The sequence below is a fragment of the Lactuca sativa genome, chromosome 4 (assembly GCF_002870075.4).
Source record: "Lactuca sativa cultivar Salinas chromosome 4, Lsat_Salinas_v11, whole genome shotgun sequence".
NCBI lineage: Eukaryota > Viridiplantae > Streptophyta > Magnoliopsida > Asterales > Asteraceae > Lactuca > Lactuca sativa.
The window spans coordinates 184,648,529-184,672,275 of record NC_056626.2 but is presented as its reverse complement, the minus strand read 5'-3'; the positions used below and the strand labels follow the sequence as shown (position 1 = coordinate 184,672,275).

At 35.2% G+C, this 23,747-nt stretch overlaps 1 protein-coding gene across 1 annotated transcript; it reads left to right on the top strand.

The window, feature by feature from the left end:
- Positions 1-12,397: 12,397 nt before the first annotated feature.
- Positions 12,398-23,292, top strand: LOC111900807 (agamous-like MADS-box protein AGL27). The gene is made up of 6 exons (XM_023896688.3): positions 12,398-12,779; positions 21,865-21,949; positions 22,025-22,086; positions 22,153-22,246; positions 22,468-22,509; positions 22,978-23,292. The coding sequence occupies exons 1-6, from the start codon at positions 12,589-12,591 to the stop codon at positions 23,119-23,121; spliced, it is 618 nt and encodes a 205-aa protein (XP_023752456.1). The 5' UTR covers positions 12,398-12,588; the 3' UTR covers positions 23,122-23,292.
- The last annotated feature ends 455 nt before the right edge of the window (positions 23,293-23,747 follow it).

Sequence of the window (23,747 nt, the reverse complement as noted above, 5' to 3'; positions counted from 1 at the left end):
GGTCTTAAATTTTGACGCTTTAAAGTTGGTATTCATATAACGTCCCAAAATAACACTCGGGAAATTTTCATTTTTTAAGTTTATAAAACAGTAAACCATATTGATGATATAAACCCAAGGTAATCACATTTTATCAATACATTGTTATAATAACAGTGAATCACAAAATACGAAATCGAGTGGCGTCTGCTCTGCAACCATCCTGGGCTCTTCCTTTTGAAAACAGAAGTGCCTGAAACATAAACTGAAAATCGCGAACAGAAAGCTTAATGAGTTCCCCAAAATACCACATACCAAACATACGAATATGGGCCTTTGCCCTGGGGTGTATTTCAACCCAATTAACAAATATGGGCCTCGTCCTGGGGTATGTTTAAACCAGATAACAAATATGGGCCCCGACTTGGGGTATGTTTCAACCGGATAACAGGAAACTTGTAATGCCGAGGGCAAGATCCTAGTCTTACATATAAGTGCCATGGGCTACCCCCATGGTCTTTCATTGTAATGTCGAGAGCCAAATCTCGGTCTTACATACGAGGGCCATGGGCCACCCCATGGTCTTTCATGCAAGTATCATAAAGACAACTAGCACTCTACAATACAATTCCTAGTATGTTGGCATTGGTGCCTTCGACTCACTGATATAGTAAGAAGACTCAACCCACACTGCCAAATCTCACAGAAAGAATCTGTGACTGATGTCCCACTAAAATCCTCGCCCTATCAATCACAAAATAATCATCCAATCAATAATTGGATCCCAACTTACATAAAGAGTCTAAACTAGGATAAAAGACCTTTTTACCGTTTACTTAACTTGGCCGAAAGCCTAGGCTCAATCTAATTGTCTAATAGCCCAAATTCCAAAATAATCACCTCAAGCCCAAATATGGTCTAATTTTCCAAATTGGGCCCAAAATTTTTTCACGGGCCTTTTCCAGCGAACCCAAAACAAGCATCAATCCAAAAACCTGATGGCCCAACAAGGACCAAAACATCTAATTCCAAACATGGCCCAAACCGAAAGCCTAAGAGTCCGAAGCCCAACCTGCTGAGTACACGGGGCGTACTCAGCACGTACGCACAGTGTACTCGCTTTAAGGCTTGTACGCTAGGCGTACCTGCTTGTACGCCCAACGTTGTAGCACCTGGTTCCTGGTACGTATGACCTATCTAAGTAATTTACATTTTTAGCCCTGGACTCGGCGAGTTGTAGGCCCGACTCGCCGAGTAGAGCCGGGATATTTGAACGCGTTTAAGTTGGCAACTCGGCGAGTCCCCGCTGTCTGGATGAAACCCTAATTTCAAGGTTTTGCACCCTATTTAAACTAACCTTATACGCCCCAAGCCCGACTCCTTCACCCTCAGAGCTCCCTATATCGTCCTAACCCCGTTTCTTGTGAGAGTAAAGTGCTTTGGTGTGATTTCTTGAAGATTTTGAGAGAAAAAGGAGGGTAAATCAAGAGGAGAAGAAGGAGACCAGATATCTTGGTGTTATTTCAGAGATTCCTTGAGGTATAACTTAGTTTCCTTTTGTTTTTATTCTAAGAGTCCCTTAGAGCACCATTAAAGTTCTTCTTGAGCCATTTCCAAGCTTGTTTATGGATTAGGGATGGTAATGAGTTGATTAACCTCTAGATCTAGGCATGTTTGAGCTCGAGAAGCTTAGATCCATGGCCTTTATGGAAGTAAATTGCTTGAATGTCCTAGATCTACCATTTTAGTCTTTATTAAGCCTTAAATCCCCATCCTATGCATGTATACATGTAAAGTTGGAAACTTTACGTGTAAAACCTACCCTAAGAGCCCAGATCTATGTATGTAATGAGCTGGATTCAAGCAAAATCGAGTATGTAGTAATTGCATGTGAACGACTCGGCGAGTCGTTAATCGGACTCGGCGAGTCGAGTCGCGAGTCCTCGAGTTTTCCCCCTTTTCGTGTTTGCTGAGTGGAGTCGTGAGTCATGGGGGGGAACTCAGTGAGTCGGAAGCCAGACTCACCCAGGGAGGGAATCGCGCGAGTCAATGTCCTGACTCGACGAGTCCAAGGCCATCTTCTTACCTCAAGAACAGACTTGGCGACTTGTTCATACAACTCGGCGAGTCTTAGCATGGGGTGTTTATTGGATGAAGATGAACTCGACGAGTTGTTCATGCAACTCGGCAAGTAGCATGAAGGACCTTTGGACCTTAGTTTAGAAGGAGAACTCGTCGAGTCAATGCCTAACTCGACGAGTAGAGACGGGATTAAGGACAATTGAATGGGTAGGGACTCGACGAGTTGGAAAGCCAACTCGGCGAGTCGGGTCAACTGGAAGTTGACTTTTACTTGGACTTTGACCTGGTCAAGGGTAAAATGGTCATTTTACCCTAGGTTCAACTGGCAGTGTTTGACTGAACGTTTTGTGGGAATTATAGTCGGAGGACTTCCGGAACAACAACAACAACAACAGTAGACAGTCAGTTCCCACTCAAATTAGCAGCTACTTTGAGGTGAGTTACCTTCCAGTAGCGGTGGGTCTACGGCCACAATGTCGGCCCACCAGTAGGAGTTGTATGTTAGATGATTGTCTTTGTGATATCATCTAGGTTTGCTACTACCTGATATGTTATATGCGGCATGATATGTTATATGTGATAGTAGTAGAGTTCGGTCGTTAGGACCGAAGGGTAGGTCAGACACCCCCGCTATGTCTGACAGTATGTGATGATATGTTAATATGCAGTATGATCTGTTATATGTGTTAGTGGTAGTAAGAGGGGAAATAGTCCCCGAGGTTCGGTCGTTAGGACCAAAGGGTAGTCAGCACCCCAGAATGGCTTGACACTGGCAGGACGACACCCCAGAATGGTCGCACGGGTAGGTCGGCACCCCAGAATGGTCGTATCGGGTAGGTCGGGCACCCCAGAATTGCTTGGCAGTATGTATGCTATGTGGATATATGGTATGTAGTACAGTGGGGGAACTCACTAAGCGCCGTGCTTACAGTTTCCGGTTTTGGTTTCAGGTACCTCTTCGTCGAAGGGGAAGGAGCTGGCGCGGTAGCGACACATCATACACACACACACACACTATTTTCGCATTCATGGGATTGTTCTGGGATTTATACTCTGACATTTTGATTGATCACATGTTTTGGTTTCCAGACATAGTATATGTTTATGAAATGGTTTGATTAGACAATGTTTATTTGCAAATGATTTTACTAAATATGGATTGAAAAATGAAATTTTTGGACGTGAAAAATGGGACGTTACAAACGCACTCCCCCCGTTTGGCCAGCTTCCTTTTTCCAGCTCTTAATCAATTAAGACCTCAACCCAAACTCAGATTTGACTTCCTTGAGATGGTTTATCATGTAAAGTTGCCAAATTTATGTGCATGCATGGCTTAATGAGGCTCTTAGAGCTCAAAAGAGCTTAATAAATGACTTAATGCATGCATGAGACCATAAACACCATAAAGTTTGCACCTTTAAGCTTAATGAGCCCTCCAAACATCCAGATCTACAAGATTTAGCTTCTAAAATAGTCTTAATTCATCAAGACTAAACAAAAGGGACAAAAATGGTCATAAACAGTCTTAATTCATCAACCTTTAGTTACTTTTGTTTTCTTCTTATTATGGTATTGTGCTAGTAAGTATGTATATTTTTAGTCAAAGTGTTTTTTTCCCATTGTATTTATAGTTGTATATCTTGTATGGCTAGATATACTAGTTCACTAAAAACACTGCTCTGATACCAATCTGTCACACCCCGGACCAGACGACGGAAACGTCCGGAGGCAGGTGACTTCATTGTGCAGTATCATAACAATTGAATATATATGAAACATAGTAAATCCATACATCATACATTAAGATAACAAACGTACATTATTTACAATACTTGTTCTATTCAAAAGTTAAACATTAAAATAACAAGAGTAGCAATAACATAATGCAACGACGCCGGTCCTCGATTGTGGTGATTACCTGCTTACTAGATCCCTGAGAATACAAATAGTTTGAAAAGCGTCAACATAAAATATGTTCGCGAGTTCATAAACATTTTTGTATAGAAATTTTTGATAGTTTAGAAATCTAGAAATTCTAGTGTTTTCTTGTCAAAATAGTTGTCAGTCTTGTTTCCAATCAAGTATAGTTGCATGTGTTGGTGTTTTAGTTTATCGTATTTCGAAATTGTATAAAATCGTTTTCTCCAGAAAATCCAATATTTTCTTACATAAAATAGTTGTAAATCCTGTTTCCAATCGAGTATAGTTGCATGTGTGTGTTTTAGTTTATCATCCTTCGAAATTGTATAAAATCGTTTTTCTCCAGAAAATCCTATATTTTTCTTACATAAAATAGTTGTAAATCCTGTTTCCAATCGAGTATAGTTGCATGTGTGTGTTTTAGTTTATCATATTTCGGAATTATATTAAATTGTTTTTCCCCAGAAAATCGTATATTTTCTGTGTGTGTGTGTAATTGTTTGGTGGTCTTAAAACCCTAAGAATGGAGAGGTGTGACAAATCAATAGGCGATTGTGAACAATCCGCACAATGCAAGTGGACATTCACTACCATGCATAGGAGCAGTCAACACAATCTGCCAATTTATTTGTAAGGTTTTCCCTACATAAACTTCTAAATAACATTATTGTAGCACCCGATCCCTGGTACACATTTAATTCAAAGTATTCTTGTATTTTTCTCTGAGACTCGACGAGTTGGAGGCTCGACTCGTCGAGTAGGGTCGGGATCCGTAGACATTTTAAGTAACCTACTCGACGAGTTAGGAGACTGACTCGGCGAGTAGGTGTTGTGTGAGTAAAACCCTTAATATGAGGGTTTGCACCCTATTTAAACCGCTTATTCAGCCTCCATTGTCCCTTATGCTCTCAGAACACCTCATATCAAAACCCTAATCGTTTTTGTAAAGATCTAAGGACCTTTTGGTGCATTTGGTGAATTGTGAAGGTTGAAGAAGAAGAAGGAGACTTGAGAGTTCGAATTGGGGCTTGGGGATTCAAAGATCTAGTACAATCTTCAGCCTAATCAAGGTAAAATACCCCTGTCTTGGTCTTCTATTTGCTTATTCATCTTTAGGGTTTATATTTTTGGGTGCATTTAAGGCTTTTCAAGCCATTTTCGGGATTGTGTAGTGATTCATGGGCTATCACTTCATTTATGAGTCATGGGAGGGGCCTCATGGCATAAAGGCTCCAACCTTTATGGCCATTAGGGCCCCATGCATCCCCTAGATCACTTTTGATAGCTTTTTGGGCCAAAGACCCCTTGCATGTGCACCAAGTTGGAAAATTTACGTCCAAAATGGACATTAGCAGACCAGATCTGTAGTCTTGATGTGTTAAGACCCCTGACAATCAACTGTATGAAGTTGGAGAAGGAGGGACTCGGCGAGTCACTTGCGTGACTTGGCGAGTCGGGACGCTTTTTCCCCCAAAATTTTCTTCTGGAAACAATTTCGGTTGAGTGGAAGGAACACTCAGCCTGCTAAGGGCTTGTTTTGGAACTGGAAATCATAGGACTCGACGAGTGTATAAACAGACTCGACGAGTCTAAGGCAATCTCCCAACTCTTGAAGATAGACTCGACGAGTTGTTCATACAACTCGACGAGTCGTAGATTGGTCATGTTCATAGTATGAAGGTGAACTCGACGAGTTGTTCATACAACTCGGCAAGTCGGATGAAGGTTCATTCAATGTCATTATAGAAGGAGAACTCGTCGAGTAAAGTCGGGTGGGGGTCAGATGAAAGGAAAGGGACTCGGCAAGTTGGCGGCCCAACTCGGCGAGTCAGGTCAACTGGAAGTTGACCTTGACCCAGATATTGACTTTGGCCAGGGGTAAAATGGTCATTTTACCCTAAGAGTAGTTATCAGCTTCTAATTAAGCTTTATGGCAATTATAGCCGGAGAATCGCCGGAGCAGCAGACAGAGACTTCTCACTCGGATTGACAACATTCATTCATACGAGGTGAGTTACCTTCCAGTAGCGGTGGGTCTAAGGCCACAATGCCGACCCACCAGTAGGAGTTGTATGTTAGATGATTGTCTTTGTGATATTCATCTAGGTGTGCTGCTACCCGAAATGTTTATGTGCTAGTTTGGTATGCTTTATGCGGTAGTATTAGTAGTATGAGGGGAATAGTCCCCAAGTTTGGTTGTTAGGACCGAGGGGTAGGTCGGACACCCCAATATGTCTGACAGGGGTAGGTTGAGCACCTCGGTATACTCAGCGGGGTAGGTCGGGCACCCTGGTATGCCTGACATGGAGTAGGTCGGGCACCCCAGTATGCTTGACAGTATGTGTTATTGCATGTGTGGTATGATGGGGGAACTCACTAAGCTTCGTGCTTACAGTTTTCAGTTTTGTTTCAGGTACCTCTTCAGCGAAGGGGAAAGAGCCGGTGTGGTAGCTGCACATCAGATTTCCGCATTTTTTATTCATGGGATTGTACTCTGATTTTACTAGTATTGGTGTTTTGATATGGAACATATTTTGAATGATTTATAGTTCGTTGTGATATTAGCAAGATTTCAGTAAATGTTTTATGAATCAATTAATTAAAAAAATGAAAATTTTGGACTCGAAATTTGATACGTTTCAATTATCATATTCTAGTGAGCCGTTATAACCATACTAATATGATCGAGGCCTGTCTTGGCGTTTCTCAGGCGCCCAAATCGATTAAAAAAATTTGTCACCTTAGACTGGCCGGTCTAGCTGTAGCGAACAACAAAGGTGCAGGGTGTCAACCTTGTATAGATCTGTACACAAATTCCCACTCTCCCTCTAGGATACTCTGGTTACAAATCTTTACAGGACTTTAAACGTACACTAATATATATATATATATATATATATATATATATATATATATATATATATATATATATATATATATATATATCTTTACAGGACTTTAAATGTACACTAATATATATATATATATATATATATATATATATATATATATATATATATATATAGGTAATTTTGAGATGCGTATGACTAGAATACTAACAGATATTGGTGCAAATCGTTGAAATCTGTTATCTATTAAATAAATAAGAATAGGTGTACTCGTTGAATAGAAATATTGTTTTCATTTCGTAACATTAATTGTGCATTGTTGACTAGATATATCGTTTTGTTTTGTGCACTGAAAAAAAATAATCCACACTGAATCATATTTATCAAAAATGATCCAATATTATCGATATTGACAAAAATGGCCCTTCTTTTTGTAAAGTATCAGAATAAGATCCATATTTGTCAAAAGGTGTCATAAATGGTCCAAAACTTAGTGAATATTTGAAAATGGCCCATTTCTTCTAAATTGCTCATTTTAGACTTGTATTTATAGTAATGTTCAAAAAGCCCTTGTTTATCCAAAAAATTCATTTTTGGTCCTTTGAAAATTGGGATGTTCAATAATTCTTAAATTTTATCCCATTTTCCAAAATGGTCCTTATATATTTATGTGGCCGAAAATGGTCCTCAAAATATAATTATTTCCATATTTTACCCACTTCCAAAATATCGTGTTCATCAACTTGTTTAAGCACATTTTTGAAGCAAATCCTTATGGTTCTTGGCATAAAAATTTATGATTAATATTCCATAAACATACTAGTTTTTGTTTCTAACATATAATTGGTGATATATAGTTCAAAACCTTGAGCCTTGCTAAAAATCTCGAGTTCTTGAACCATTATATGGATTTCATAACTTTAAGAATATAAATCATAACATACATACATAAACAAGCAAATATACTAAGATTTCACAAGACCCTTGACTTATATTCTCCCCCAAAAACAATGAAAACTCAAAAGATAGGGGTATGAAGCTCACCTTGTTTTGATTTGGTGGGTGATTTGGTTAGATTTTGAGAGGTTTCAAGTCCTAACACTTGAAGAGTTTGATAACCCTTTGAACCTTGGAAATTCCTAAGAATATTAACACATATCTTCATGTGCAAATATGATGAACTAAACAAGATAATATATAGAATCACTAACCAAAACTTGAAATACTTACAATGATTTAGGAATTGCTTTAAGAAAATGAGGCTTGGAGCTTGAATATGTTTGAGAGAAATTTTTGAGTTCACATAATGTGAATAAGATAAATAGGACATAATGAGGAGTAATTTACGCCCCTAAAAGTACAAGTGAGAAAGGTTTTCGTTCCTTGGTAATAGTGTGGGGTTGAAGTGATGCTTGCATGGAGGATTGTTGGCTAATTCATAAATATTCGAGATTGCATGGAAAAATGGCCAAATACAACTCATAATTCGTAAACACTTAAAATATCTAAGTGTTCACAGCCTAGTAGACTACCTAGGAAAGTGTTTCTGGTCAAGTATTGGAGTCTTTATGGGGTTTACAGCCTAGATGTTGCCTAGGATTGTGTTTATGCCCCAAGATGCTTTCCCCCTTGAGTTTACAGCCTAAAAGTGGCACATGGAGGGGGTTATGCCCAAAGTGGCCCATGGAAAGTAGTTCACGGCCAAGATTCCTTCTTTTGAAGGTGTTCACAGCCTAAGTGCTTCCTTGATAGTAGTTCACGGTCATGGATGCTTCTCAAGGTGTTCATGGTCTTAGGTGGGTCCTATGGAGATATTTATGGCCTTAGCTAATAGTAAACTCAAGTATATTTTCCTTATAATTCATGTGTTCAAATTTGTGACACAATTACAAGCTCTTGTGTCTACACCATGTTGTTATATTTGTTTGATTTCATTGTAGATTGAATTCCCAATTTATTTGCACCACTTTGTCTTGCTTAACTTGTTTATTTTTCTAAGATATTACATTATGTGTGACTTTCAAAATGTATGATTCCTTATACTTGCACTTATGCACTCATGGTTTTCAAGGTTCTTATTGTAATAGGGTAACAATTTCGACCTTGCCTGGTCCAAATAGTCTGGGTTGTCACAGAAAGCCTCCTGGAAAAGATGGATTAGTGGCTTAATGGATTAATAAGTTTTTAGATAAAAATGGCACTCAGACTGATCTCACGAAGTGAGGAGATGCATGTCACGTCGTGAGGGTTATACGACTCGACTATTTTGTCATGTAGTGGCTCATGACGTGAGCCATGGTTGGTCATGTCGTGAGGACGATTGACTGTTGACTTTCATTGACCGTTGACTATTGACTTTTTGACCAAGTTTGACTTTTGATAAAACTTGAGGATTTGGGCTATTGATTGAGATTCTAGCTAGTTTTGGTGATTATCATATTCGTGGGCACAAGTAGTGCTTAAAAGGGATCGTATATCAGTGTTTCAGAATTCTTCGATTCAGGTGAGTTTTCCTCATTGTACTTATAGGTCGAAGGCACCAATGCCTGCCCACTATGTTATGTATCCTGGTATAGAGGATGTTGCTATGTTGTAGTGATCTGTTAGATTTATGTCTTGGCATATAGGATGTTACTGTGCGGTAGTGATATCTAGATCTGTCTGTTTGTCTGTTGACTGTCTATATGATTATTTGTTTGTTGGACATATGTTATATGTTATGAATATGTCGACACAATATGGTTGGGTTGAGGCAATACTGCTCTGTGCGGAAGCCAACAAACCTGGGAGCAAGCTAGAGATAAGTTGTGGGCTAGTAAGGCATGCCAAACTTATGTTGTAGGCTTGGGAGCAAGCCATAATTATGTTGTGGGCTCAGGAGCAAGCCAAACATGAGTTGTGGGCCAGAGGGAAAGCTAGACTCATGCTGTGAGCTAAGGGTAATCCACTCTATTAGTTATGGACCCAATATGCTTGTTGTTATCTATTTGTGTAGTGGTACTTTGGGGGAACTCAATAAGCTTTGTGCTTACAGTTTTAGTTTATTGTTTCAGGTGCTTCAGATGATCGTGACTAAGCACAGGCGTGATCATGACATCCTCTTGGCTTTGATGATACTGATTTGGGGACATTCTGATATATGATTTCTATTTGAGAACAATGTTTTGTAAATGAATGGTCTTAATTTGGATTGTATCTGCAAACAATTATTTTACTTGATTTAAAAATAAAAAAAATTTCCTTGATTTTGGGGGTGTTACACTAATCATTGTCTTGCTCTCCAATCTTCCCTTCTATATGTTGGGTTATTAAGGTTACAACTATAATGTCTTAAGCGGAAAAACAATCAAAACAATTCAATTGATTAGGGTACATGCAACCTCGTTTGATCTATGAATACTAACCTACAAAAATTTCCTATGAACAAAATAATTCATAAGACAAGAAAAACTAACCTTTAATATTGTTATTGTAAACAATCTTGAAACCTTTTTCTTCAAAACCTTTGGCAGCAACCACCATAAGTGTTGTGCCTCTGATGGTTCACACCCAAGACTAGCAACCAAGGATTAGGGAGACGGAGGAGGTGATTTTCGGCCATAACTCTTCTAAGATAGGAGGTGCTGATTTTTGGGAGGATTAAGGCCCTTTATATAGGTGAGGTAGCTTAGAGCCAAAGCTAGGGTTTAAGGAGGAAACCCTAATTTGTTTCCTTGGTGATCAAGCAACTCACGAGCCTCCATCCAAGAGCCTTTGGGACGAAAATTCTAGGCCATTCCTATAAGTTTTCATCCAACCTCTTACAAGGAGGTTCTAAAGCCTTTTTCCTCAATTATCAATAAATAGTCAAACAACCCCTACACTTTTAATTAATACAATTAATCCCAAAATTAATTCCAATTAAGTTCTGATCAATTATTAATTAAATAATATGATTTCTAATTAATATGTCATTTTCATCACATATTAATAAATTATTTATTCCAATTTATTATTCAAATAATAAATTAACTCTCTCTCCACAACCATCATGTACAAGAGGGCAACCCAAAAGGACTTTGTCACCATCAATTCAAGTTTATACCAATTATAGTTAATGGCTTAGACACCTAATCCAACACCATAAACCCTTCGTGGGTAGTGGTCAACAACTGGGAATGAAAATGAGAAATCGAGATCAAATTGATTTTGGAAAAGAGGAAAAAGAAAATATTTGGAGATGGATATAAGCACAAGGTACTACCAACACCGGTGTCAGTGGTTGTGCTGCGACGGTGGCAAGGAATAGAAACGGAAGGAAGTAGCATCGTAGCGATACTGCACCGGTGACAATGTGAACCCATTGGTTGCAAATTTTCCTTTGAGAACTGATTAGCAATTCTACATATGCGTTGGATAAAATTCAATTTGAGAGCAGGTAAATAATCATATTCGTTCGTTGGTTGAAGACGCGAGTTTAAGAATAGGTAAATGATTGTATTTCGTTGGAGATAGAAATCGAAATAAAGGACGTAAAGAAGGTTTTGGAGGTAAATAAATGGATGGAGATTAAAGAAGGCTTTAGTTGCAAACACAGATTCAAGAGCAGGTAAATCAATGTATAGTTTTAGAGATATAAAAATAGAGTCGGAGAAGACGATGGTTATCACAAAGAAAATAGCTACCGATAGTGGTGGTCGGTAGGGGTGCAAACGAGCCAATCTACTCGCGAGCTATTCAGGATCGGATCGTTAAAAGCTCGACTTGAAACCAATTTTAAACGAGCCCGAGCTGAGCTCGAGCTTAATATTGAGCTCATTTATTAAATGAGCTCGAGCTCGAGCCTATCTCAGTAAGCTCGATTAGGCTCGCGAGCCTAAACGAGCCTTTATATAATATAATTTATTATTATTTATATATATTAAAATAAAAACATATTAGGGGAGTTATGAATTTACGGTATTGGTAAACGAGCTTCTTAATGAGCTCGAGTCGAGCTTAAGCTTACTTAGGCATGTCAGATAAAAAACGAGTCGAGCCCCCGAGCCCGAGCCGAGCTTGTATAATTCTTTACGAGCTCGAGCCGAGCTTAGTACAAGAAAGCTCGAATTGAGCTGAGCTCAAGCTCGAGCTTCATATAAATTAAACGAGGCTGAGCCTGACCAGGCTCAGGCTCAGGCTCAGACTCGACTCTGCTCGTTTGCACCCCTAGTGGTCGGTAGACAATAATGAAATGTAGGAGAAACCGAGAGATTGAGGGGTGAGGTTGGGTTCGATGGTGGGCCATTCATTTAGAAAAATCTAAAATGATAATTAAAAAGGGAAAAGTATAAAGAAAAATATGATGAGGGAAATTAATTAAGTCTTCTCATATTACTAGGGACCAAAACTGAAATAAAATAATATCACATGTTATTGTTGAAAAAACTGGACTTGATTCAAAAAATATTAATACCATAGGGACCGTTTACGTAATTTAAAATTTTTACTATAAAAGGTACAGCTACGAATGGTAAAGAAAACTGCCGTCAAATCCGAGATGTCCAGAACATACGACAAATAGTACCCTAAACTTTTTTTTTTTTTTTTTTTTTTTTTCTTCTTCAAGAAACAGGTGTAGAGCGGGGGTATTCAGGCTTTCAATGACGAGGCGCCCTTCCATTAAAGCATATAAAAGGATATACATATGATTGTAGATAAGTAGATAACGCATAGAAATCAAGTGGCCGATACATATCGGAACTGAAAAAGTTAGGTCTGGAGGAGATCGTGGCTTACGATGGGGCGGAGAAAGTTGGAGATGAAGCGAATCGAAGACAAGAGTAGCAGACAAGTGACGTTTTCAAAGCGTAGATCAGGGTTAAACAAGAAAGCGCGGCAGCTTTCCGTTCTCTGCGACGCTTCTGTCGCCGTCGTCGTCTTCTCCTCCAATGGCAAGCTTTATGAATATTGCAGCGGCAGTACGAACAGGTCAGCCATTCTTTTGTATTATATTCAATTATCATATTCTTTATCCTTTCTACTGCTGTCATGTACGAAGCAATAGTCTTTAGCAATAGACTGTGCGATATATCTGCAATCGGAATGAAGATTTTTAGGGCATAATTATATATATGTAGCAAGATGTACTTTGATTTCTGTTTTATCTGAATGTGAGGGGAGTTCGATAATTGAGATGTATCTTTACTTCTTTAGTCTGTTTTAGTCATCCTAGTCACAGTCAGCCTTTTTGCATGGGACTTGTGCACTGATTCAGTGATTTGTTATTTCTGGTTCATTGGTTTGGACTTCGGGTAATGCCTTTGGATAGAAAATATTTCTGAATTAGTTAATATGAACTTTGATAAAGGGTTTTTTTTATCATGCAAATTAAAACGACTTGGTGTTTATGGATGTGGGAATATAGATAAAAAGAAGTATAACTAGTTAGATGAGTCCTCAAAGTCAGATTATGTTTTTGCCCTAGCATAAGTTTTGTTACGAACTTAAATTCATTATGTTTGCTTTATTTGTTCTTTCATGCACACAGTTCTACTAGATACTTGAACTCGAAAATATTATTATGGTCATTAGGTCATAGTACTATCGATCCTACTTAGCAGGAGATTCATTCTTGTAATTTCATTTGCTTCTGTAAATTTTTAAATCTGTAATTATTGAAGTATCTAATTTGTTAATCTAAATTGCATAGCATTATGTAAATTTTATATAGTATTATCGATCCCACTTTGGAGGAGATCCATTCTTGTAATGTGATTTGTTTCTGTAAAATTTTAGGAGTATCCTTGTTAATCTGAATTGCTTAGTATTATGTTAATTTTATAAGCAATAGTTAGATCAGATTAATTATTATTAGTGATAATTGTACAATAATTGCTTATGTATTGATTAATTTGTATTATAATCAAGTTATAGATTAAACATCAATGTTTTCCAACACTTTAAGTCCTTGGGCATTCTAAGCTGACATCTCAAGTGTTAAAACTATGTAGTAAATCATTCTAAGCTGACATCTCAATTGTTAAAACTATGTAGTAAATCAAGTAAATTATATTGTAACTTTAATACCAAAATCAAAATCAAAATCAAAATCAAAATCAAGTAAAATATATCCTAATGATTTTCATCTTTTTATTGTTTTTAAAACTCAAAACTATGATGCTCGCTATGATCATTATAAAAATTATAGTATAATGTTTATATTGAAGATTGTGGTAACGACAAAGAGCATGAACACATGTCATTACTAATTGGCAAAAAATGTTTAAGAATTCATGAGTCTCGCTGCATGTATTTTCGCTTCCTCCTCCTCCTCAAGATCTCTTTCACATGAGTCACACCACCCATTGGTTGTTGTCTTTAAACCTCAACCCCACTCATAAATTTCAATTGCGAAAAAGAAAATTTACGTATGGATATCTTCATCGAATCCCATAAACCACATTGTAGTTGGAATGCTCCAACTGAATTCCCTTTGACAAGTGAGAAAGAAAGTAAAACCATACTGCTCATCTATTTTTCTTGGTTCCGGTGGTCCCCTTATTGGGATTCTTTATATTTTTCGGTTATATTTTCATAAAGTAATCACATACTTGTATTGATAAATGTGTGCTAAAAATATGAGTAACCTCATACAGAATTCAAAGATACTTAACATGTCATTCTACCTTTTATATTGACAAGGTTCTTAATTTTGTTTATTTTTTCTTCAATTTATTAATCAATCAATCTCTTGAATCGTAATCCAACAATGAAATAATTAAGATATTAATCATATCCAGTTATCCATCCATATGTAGGCTAATATTTTAATTGTGGTAAAATTGCACATGTCAATGTTATTTTTCCGCACTCAAGAGTAACCATTCAACACACTATAGTGTTGGCCACATGTTTTCCTTCAAACATCAAATATATGAGAACATAAATAGGGATGTCAACGAGGGCAAACATGATCGGGAGTGCATCCCCTGCCCCCGTTTCCCTACCCCCGCTTTATTTTGGGTCGACTTTTTTTGGCTAAAAGAAGTTGTTTGGGCTAAAAAAAGCTATTTTTTAGGTAACAAATATTTATTTATAACACAATATTACATGTTAAAAAAAAGTTATGACATCTTAAAAACATTATACTAACAATTTAAAAACATGTTTTTTGTTGAATTTTGTAGCTCAAAATCATTTTAATGTTTATTATATTTATATAAGTAATATATGTAAATATATGTATAATTTATTAACGAGGGCCCTATGGGGTTTTGGGACGGGATTGTCTACCCCCGCCCTGCCCCCAAAATTAAAATGGGGGTTAATCTTGCCCCCCATCCCTGTCCTCGCCCCCGATTTTTTTTAATAAATACCCCCAAACGGGACGGGGCCCCGATGGGACCGGGGTCCTATAAGACTTTTTGACATCCCTAAACATAATGCAAGTCATGAGAACATAATTAACCTACATGCAATGTAAACTTCATTCTAACTGAACATGAAAACAGGCAATAAACCATCTTCAAAAATTGTATACAATCCATGATGAACAACCATCATCGTTATTGCAAATATCTAAAACATAAAGTGTAAAATAAAGTACACTGTTATATAAATAATCAAAATGAAAATACTCGACTTTCTATAAATTAAAATTTCAGTATACATTATTTTCCTTCATAAAGCACTTGTCTCATGTTTTCTGGTCTATATGTCCAATTAAATCACAAAAAGCTATGTTAACATTCACGATGCCGAAGGAAAATCACTATAATATAATATAATATTTCATTAGCTATAAAAATCTACCAAAAACATATTACACTATCTAGACCCTAAGCCGCCATTTTAAGCTTTACCATCCAACACACACACACACATATATATATATATATATATATATATATATATATATATATATATATATATATATATATATATATATATATATAGGTTCATTTAAGACCATGAGTCTCTTGTAAGACAAAGGGACATGATTTTGGATGTCAAATATATATATATATATATATATATATATATATATATATATATATATATATTTATATATATATATATATATATATATATATATATATATATATATATAATGGAAAAAAACATTAATAAATTTCGAAACTTTTTTTTTCAAAAAAAAAAAGAAAACAAAAAAATAAAAAAGATATTGTCTATGATGTTAGAATATGTCAAATATGTGTATATTCTAGAATATTATATCGACGAACGAATGCCAAACAAAAAACACATATTAAGGTACAAATAGAGAAAACATAAAATCTTACATGGTTCACACGATCATGGTAATCATGCTATCTCTATGTCCAAACTAGACAGATTTGTTTTGATGATACAATTATGGCTTACAATTACATGAGATCTTTTTTTTGCACGACAATTCTAGTAGTCATAAACTACTCCTTAGTTCCACCTATGTCGACTGAATCCTCAACTTCAATGAGAGAGGGCAACACCTGATACCGCTGGGCTAGAAGTTCTTCATACAATTAAATGATATCTAATTAAGGTGTTGGACACTTGGACTCGTGTCCTCTCTAAGCATAAGGAACTTAGCCATCTATTTATAGTCATCATCAATCTATGGTGAATGTTACTTTTAAAGCTTCAGGTGACTTCCTAATGGGTGTACTTCCAAATTTGGCATCCTTCAACAGAAATTGCATAGCTCGAACGACGAATGTACAAAGTTTCAAAAGTGAAATAACCAAATGGAAAAGAGTGGAATATGGAATATTCGAAAAACTCTAAGTATAAAGTAACGTAATGCTTGATTTACTTATCTCATACAAGGCTGGTATTGGTTTTTCGATTAGGGCGGTGAGCCAAAATATGAAGTGTCCTACTGAAAACACATCAAAGTTATCAAAATCCTTAGATACCTCAAGATGAAGTCTAGAGAAAGGCTTCTAAAGCTATACCATATAAATTGATATCTATATTGTGTATAGCGGAGATGAGAGGTAAGTAGTGAAAGGAGTAATTTAGGATATATATCATTAATCATAAAACTAATAAGCCATGGGTTAATCATGTGATTATCAACCTTCCATGATTTGTGCCATTGTTGTAAAACTTGGTTTCTCGTTGTGGCTATCAACCTTCCATGATTTTTTTTCAATGTTGTAAAACATGGTTTCTTGGCCTACTCGGCCGAAAACTTGGTACTTGACCGTGGAAAATTATGGAAAATCAATCTAAAATCTCGGACTCAGTTAAATTGGTTGAAACTCGAATAAAATCGATCTAAAATTATGCAAATTGGTAAAATACTAACAAATCGGTAAAAGTTTATGCAAGTTAGTACAAATAAGTAAGCCACAGGAGAAGAGATCTAGAAGGGAGGTTAGATGCAGTGGATGCTCTTTATCACGTCTTGTAAAGAAGCTAGATGAGAATAAATATAGGATAGATAGAGGTGAAGGATCTATTCATCTCTACTTTATTGAAAATTTATTAGAACAAGAGGAAATATGTAGTTTTCAAAATATTTATGCAAAAGGGCCCAAATAATATAATAATAAATTAGGCTCGACATTTTTTTTTTTTTTTTTTTTTTTTTTTTTTTGGAGAATTCTTAATTATATATCTAAAATTTAATAACGTTATTACTTAATGGTAGTTGTTCATTTTGATGAAATAATTTGACCTAACTAGTCAATATATAATCATCATGGTTTAAATATTAATCAAATACCATTAGAATTTGAAATAATTTGACATTTGAAAATATAATATTTATCTATTCTATTATGAGCTTATCATATATATATATATATATATATATATATATATATATATATATATATATATATATATATATATATATATATATATATATATATATATATATATATATATATATAACTCGTTCAAATTATTTGTTTTACGATTAGCTTTAGCCGAGTACTCCACAATCCTGATAGAGATGCGTAAAGACTAGTTTTTGCCCTAAACAATTTAGCCTTTTGGAATATAAAATGACTAAGGCCCATAAAAGTATTAGTTTATTTTTTTCTCTTTACATTTTTCCTATAATTTAAGGATGTCAGTCCGGGTCAATCTTTTCATTGTCCCATATTTTTCCGACAATAAGTTGTTAATATATTTGATATATTGTTTTTTTTCATAATGTATGACAATAAATTTTAAAAACCCTAACAAGGTATTATTGGCTTTTTGTATAACTTACAATTACAATGTACAATTATGCTATAAAAGGTCAAAATAGAAATAATAATTGTTAAATCTTTAATCCTTTAAACTTTAAAAATATTTAAAATATTTAATCTTTAATTGTAAATGTTGTTTTTAGGTGATACACAGTGCCACCTATACACAACAATTCAATATTTTGGAAAATCTTTAGAAAAGTTTTGGAAGAAGCTACAAATCGCCACTTGCCGGTAGCCATGGTTTAAATTTTGTGAATCAAACTAGATTCACCACTTGCTTGCCACTTGAAATGGTGATTTTTTACTCAAATAGCCACCTGAAGTAGTATCCAAGTAGCAATTTTCGTCTGAGTGTTATTTAAATTGGAAAATTTAAGTGTTATTTGTTTTTCAGTGACAAAAGGTTTGCAGTCTGCGGACCACATCTGCAGACCTTCATACAAGAGACCGCCCAAACGTCTTCGGTGTGTAAGAACAGAACAAACCCTTTGTTGTTGGTCAATATTTTCTATAAAAAATCATGTTTCGAAAATAGCTATTTTATGACTTTATTACAAATAGTTAACAAATTTAGATCAAATTTTATGTATTATAATATAACAATTTCATTTTCCACAACCATTTTTTTATTTTATTTTTTTATGTGACATTATATTATAATTAATGTGTCTAACTAAATTATTTTTTATTATAATGACAATAGGATAATTATGTAATTTTTGAACAATATGATGTAATATAAAAAAAATTAAAATGGTGTTAACTAACGGATATATTTGATATCTTTTATAAGTCGTGGCTATAATGGGGAAATATTAAAAAAGGCATGCAAACAAAAAATATTAATGTTCGAAGAGATTACAAAAAGGAGGCATTAAAAAAAAGAGGCATTTGAAGGAAAAAAAATATTCGAAAAAATGGTTTTTTTAGCTTAAAAATGTCTCAAGAGGTTAGAAATCTCTAGTCCACATATGTGTCACGGTGCCACGAAGAGGACGCTCAACCTTTTTAGATATGCGGTTTTCTAAGAAACAATCTCTGCTAAAGTCTGTACATGGTCTATGCGGCATAGAAAAAAGAGGCCAAGGATCCGCATACAAAAAACAAACATCACCTTAGTTATTTTATGGCTAGTTTTTTTGGTCTTCTCTGTGGTGATTTCTTAGAAGACAAAGAGCTTTGTTTCTTCATTTTGGTCACTCGTAAGTGATTTGTAACCTCCGTTTGATTGTTGATTAAGAATAGAAGCCATTCGTTTCTCCTCATGGATGTACATCGCACCCCAATGGTTGAACCACGTTAAATGCTCTTATCTCGTAAGTTTGTTTGTTTGCCATTTACATTTGCTATATCTTGTTATGTGTTGCTCTCATTATTAGACATTATTTTATTTCTTCATTCTAGTTTGTTATATGTTTCATTGTTGGGTTTTACACTTGTTTATGTGACCAAGTGTTTGATATCTCTTTAGGTGTATTTTGCATCTTTTGAGATACATTTGGATTGCCTTCTGTAGTCATTTGGATTCGACATAGGATCCCCACTATATTTATGCAACTTTATTAATTTTATGTATTTAGAACCATGTTGATTTCCTCTTCAATTGGGACTTCTTAGAATACTATATTAAAGACAAGTGTTTCTACTTTAATTGTAATAGGTGAATGCGAGGACATTTATGTTATTTCCTTAATTAGTCGTTGGAGACTTGGACTTATGAATGTTGTTTCTTATTGGTAATTGATTACAAATTTGCAACATAACAAGACTTATCAAATATATGTTGGAAATTAAGTTCAAGATCATCATGTACATGAAGTGGAGAGGTCGGAACTTTAGAAGAAAATATCATTATATGATGTGAAGGGAAAAACAAAATTACTGTTAATCACTACATCATTCACTTGTGGTTAAAATTTTTTTTTACACAAAAACATGTGTTATGTTTGGTTATTAATCAATTTATGCTTTCATGGATAGTTAGCAATGCATGTATTATGTTTAGCAATAAAATTGTATGATCACAAAGAAAATAGAGAAGGACGACATGAGTGCTTTTAATCTATAGTATTTAACTCTAAAAAATATGATTGATTTTAGTCTTCTTTAATAAACTGGTTTAGCAATGAAACCGATTTTCATTTTAGGGCTGATTTATGTCCGGTTTTAAAATGGTCCTTTAACTTGTATGACTGTTGAAGGACTAATGAACCAGTGTAGGACTAAGGCCGATCCTAATCAGTCCATTCTTTGCTAGGATTGATTTAAGTCAAAGACCGGTTTGTGCTTTGTAACAATTTTGAGTTTTTGACCATGTGTACATCCACAGTACTAGGAAGAGTACTTGCTACTCCCATTCGATCTATCGACTAGCACCTACCGAGTTCTACGACATTGATTTGTACCTAAAATCATCTTATTTAGTGTCTTGTTCTCTCCGATAAAATAATCTTCATTTCCTTTTCTACCATTGTACATCTTGGTAGATTGTGCCCATTCATGATGAAAGATACATAACCGTTGAAATTATGGCTACTAATGAGCGATGGGGCTTCATCACAATGCTAGGTAGAACCAGAAACGTTAAAAAGGGTAGGCAATGTGATGAAGCATTGGAAGTGATTTCACCGGCCATGAATGGGTCAACTAGACTGAAACACATGCTACAGAAAGAGATGAGGTTTTGACGAATGTGGAGCGAAGAAAAAGAAAGAAACTTCTAAAGCTTTGATACCATAAGGTTTTCCAATAATTTGCATGTTTATTCACTAGAAGAGCCTATTTAAAGACTAACTACACAGGATATCCTAGCTATACATGACAAGCTAATGTCTACAAATCCTGAATTTACCTACAAATCATGGATTTATAGTAAGTAATATACCATTATCTATAATCAATATCATTGTGCTTTAAGCTCCCATATCCTGTATTAGCTTCAAATATGTCTCATTATCATCTATGCTTCCTCTGAACCTTTACATATCTTTGAGAAGCTACTAAGACGTGCAAGGTAATTTTTTGGAACCTCTTCAAATACATGACCTTTTCCATTTGGTTTATGCTTTCTTTCAGACTCTGGTTCAGGTTTTACCATTGTAAAGTGTATTCTCATTGAGTGTGATATCTCTGCTTTTCTGATGAGCCTTCAACTTTTGTCCATCCAAAAAGGGATTAAGCCGTATCTCACCTCATATGAACCATAACCAATAAATATACACCTCTTGACTTTTATCTTAAATATGAACCTTATGTGTTGGACCCTTATGAGTTTGTCCCAAACGGGTATTACACAAGAGTTGTTAGGGAGAATGAACCATAAGCAACACTCAAAACGCACATATTAAAGGTACGACAGGAGAGAAGAACACAAGAGTCTCAGTCAGTATGTTTGATCGGTTGGTGCTAGAATGTAAGTTGGATGTTAGTACGAAATGGTAGCAAATTGCAGAAAAATCTAATACACTTTGAAAACAAAAAATTAAAGTAACAAACTTCCACACCAAGTTTCTTTAGGCCTTTGGTTCCATTTGTAATGCAATCCATTCTGATTGATATACAGACTATCGATAAACCAGAATATCCGGATGAGAGATATAATTAGCCTACCAGTCTCCTTGTTGTCTGCATAGAGAAAAAGAACAGTATACAATGATAAAGTATACGTTGATTTGGCAATGACATTTTCTGGCAACAACTTCTAACCAAAATAGAAAACTAGAAGTTTGTTACCTTTAATAGAAGAACTTTGGAACACAACCAAAGTTGGTTACCTTGATTTCTATATATGCAATTTGCCCTTTTTTTTTAAGGTGGCAACTAATCAATGGACTTAAATGGTTATCTGACTAGCTATTTTTCAGAGTGGAGGATATCATTTCCAGGTATCATAAAAGCAGCATTGATGCAGAAGAGGGAACCACCCAAGAAGGGGCTTGCCAAAATATGGTAAGAAATGTGTGATCTTTAGTTTTGTGTTCAATCTTGATCTCACTAGATAACACTAATTGTTCCATCACACAGGGAATTAACAACACGTGTACAAGATTCCAAACATGCAATGAGCTTCTACACTCAGTAAGAAGGTATACGTACCATGTTTGCACTATATATATGTGTGTATTATGGAATTTAATCTGATATTTTGACAGGCTTGATGAAAAAGGGAATGTCATCTCTGTTAGTGACATGACAGAGCTAGAGGAGGAACTTAGTGCTGCTCTGATGCATACACGTGCTAGAAAGGTGTGATCTTCTGGCTCCCAATTATTCAAGCCATCACTCATCAAACTGTCATATAATTAGGTTCTCATTTCGTTTTTGTTTTCTTCTGTTGTGGTATGATTCTCTGTTCTGTTTATATTGGAAAGTTATGAAACATAATTGATCTTTGAACAACAATTTAAATGGGTTCTGCTATCTTATTGAGTCTCTGTAGATTGACAAAACAATCTTTGTTTGCACAGACACAGTTAATGATGGAGCGAATATCAAGCTTTCATGAACAGGTATGCATGATATACTCTACTTCTCCATAAGGAACCCTAACTAAGCTTAGCTTTTGTTGATCATTGTTGGTATCTGTTTTGGGTGTTTTGTTATCACCATGAGCAAAGAATGTAAAAACTCTATTGTTGATTGTTGGTTATGGTCTTTTTTGGGCCAAGTTTTTTCCCTCCTGGGTACGTATCTGACCTTGTATGATTGATTATACATATGTATGTTGTTGAATCCCAAAAAATACAAATCAATTACTTTCTAAGTTTAATACCATAAACTGGTTTTTGTTTTTTACAAAAAATAACTGTCATATAAGGCAGTTAGGATAACCGTAACTAACTAACTAACTAATACCAATGGATTTAAGTCTAGATTATAACTTCTAAATTATGTCCATATTAATTTGTGAATAAGATTTCTTATGATGCAAGATTTAAACAAAACATGAATCCAACATTAATATTCTTCATGTGCAGGAAAGGAAATTAAGCGAGGAAAAGGAAGAACTGAAGCAGCAGGTAAATATCTTATTAATCTTCTGTAAAAAAGGTTTTATAATATTAGTTGTGTATACTGGAGAATTGGTATTAATCGAGAACAATCCACGTAGCCTATATTAGTTGGTCCATGTGAACCAAAAAATATTAGCCTAAATTTGCAGTATCCGGTTACCACTAGGGGTCGAGCATTAATTTGTCTTGTGCTTAGCATTGGTTGGTCCATGTGTCGTTATGTATCTAAACAACTCTTGAAAGGTTTTATAATATCATTAATATTTCCATTTGCTCAAACCTTGAAAGAAACGGTATAAGAACTAAACATGTAATTTCTCATAATTTAATACGAAACTATCTTCTTAATTATAAAAAGAGACCTAATATTTTTAGGGACATTTATGAAAATGGCCACAAGCTAGTATAAGTTATTTTATATGACCTACATTGTGATTACTTATTGAAATGAACTTGACTTCAGAATAGTCCATTTTTGAATTAGTCGGTATAAAAGTTTAGATTTCCATTTGCATAAAAAAGTAATGAAATTCTTTTATCTATTCTCTTTCACCGGATCTATGAACACCGTAGGTTGTCTGAGTCAAAATTGAAAGTATTTATTGTCATTTTTAGAATGTTCATCAAATTTCAATTCTAGTATTTATCATATTCTGGATTTCAGAATATGTTCTTTTTGCACAACAAAAGATTATGTATGTCATATTTTTGTTTGACTTTATTTGTTTTTGTTT

Excerpts from the sequence above, each read along its gene's own strand:
- LOC111900807 (XM_023896688.3), top strand. The coding sequence starts at position 12,589 with ATGGGGCGGAGAAAGTTGGAGATGAAGCGAATCGAAGACAAGAGTAGC. Across the intron at positions 22,087-22,152 it reads CTTCTACACTCAGTAAGAAG|GCTTGATGAAAAAGGGAATG; the intron begins GTATACGTACCA and ends ATATTTTGACAG. Across the intron at positions 22,247-22,467 it reads TGCATACACGTGCTAGAAAG|ACACAGTTAATGATGGAGCG; the intron begins GTGTGATCTTCT and ends TTGTTTGCACAG.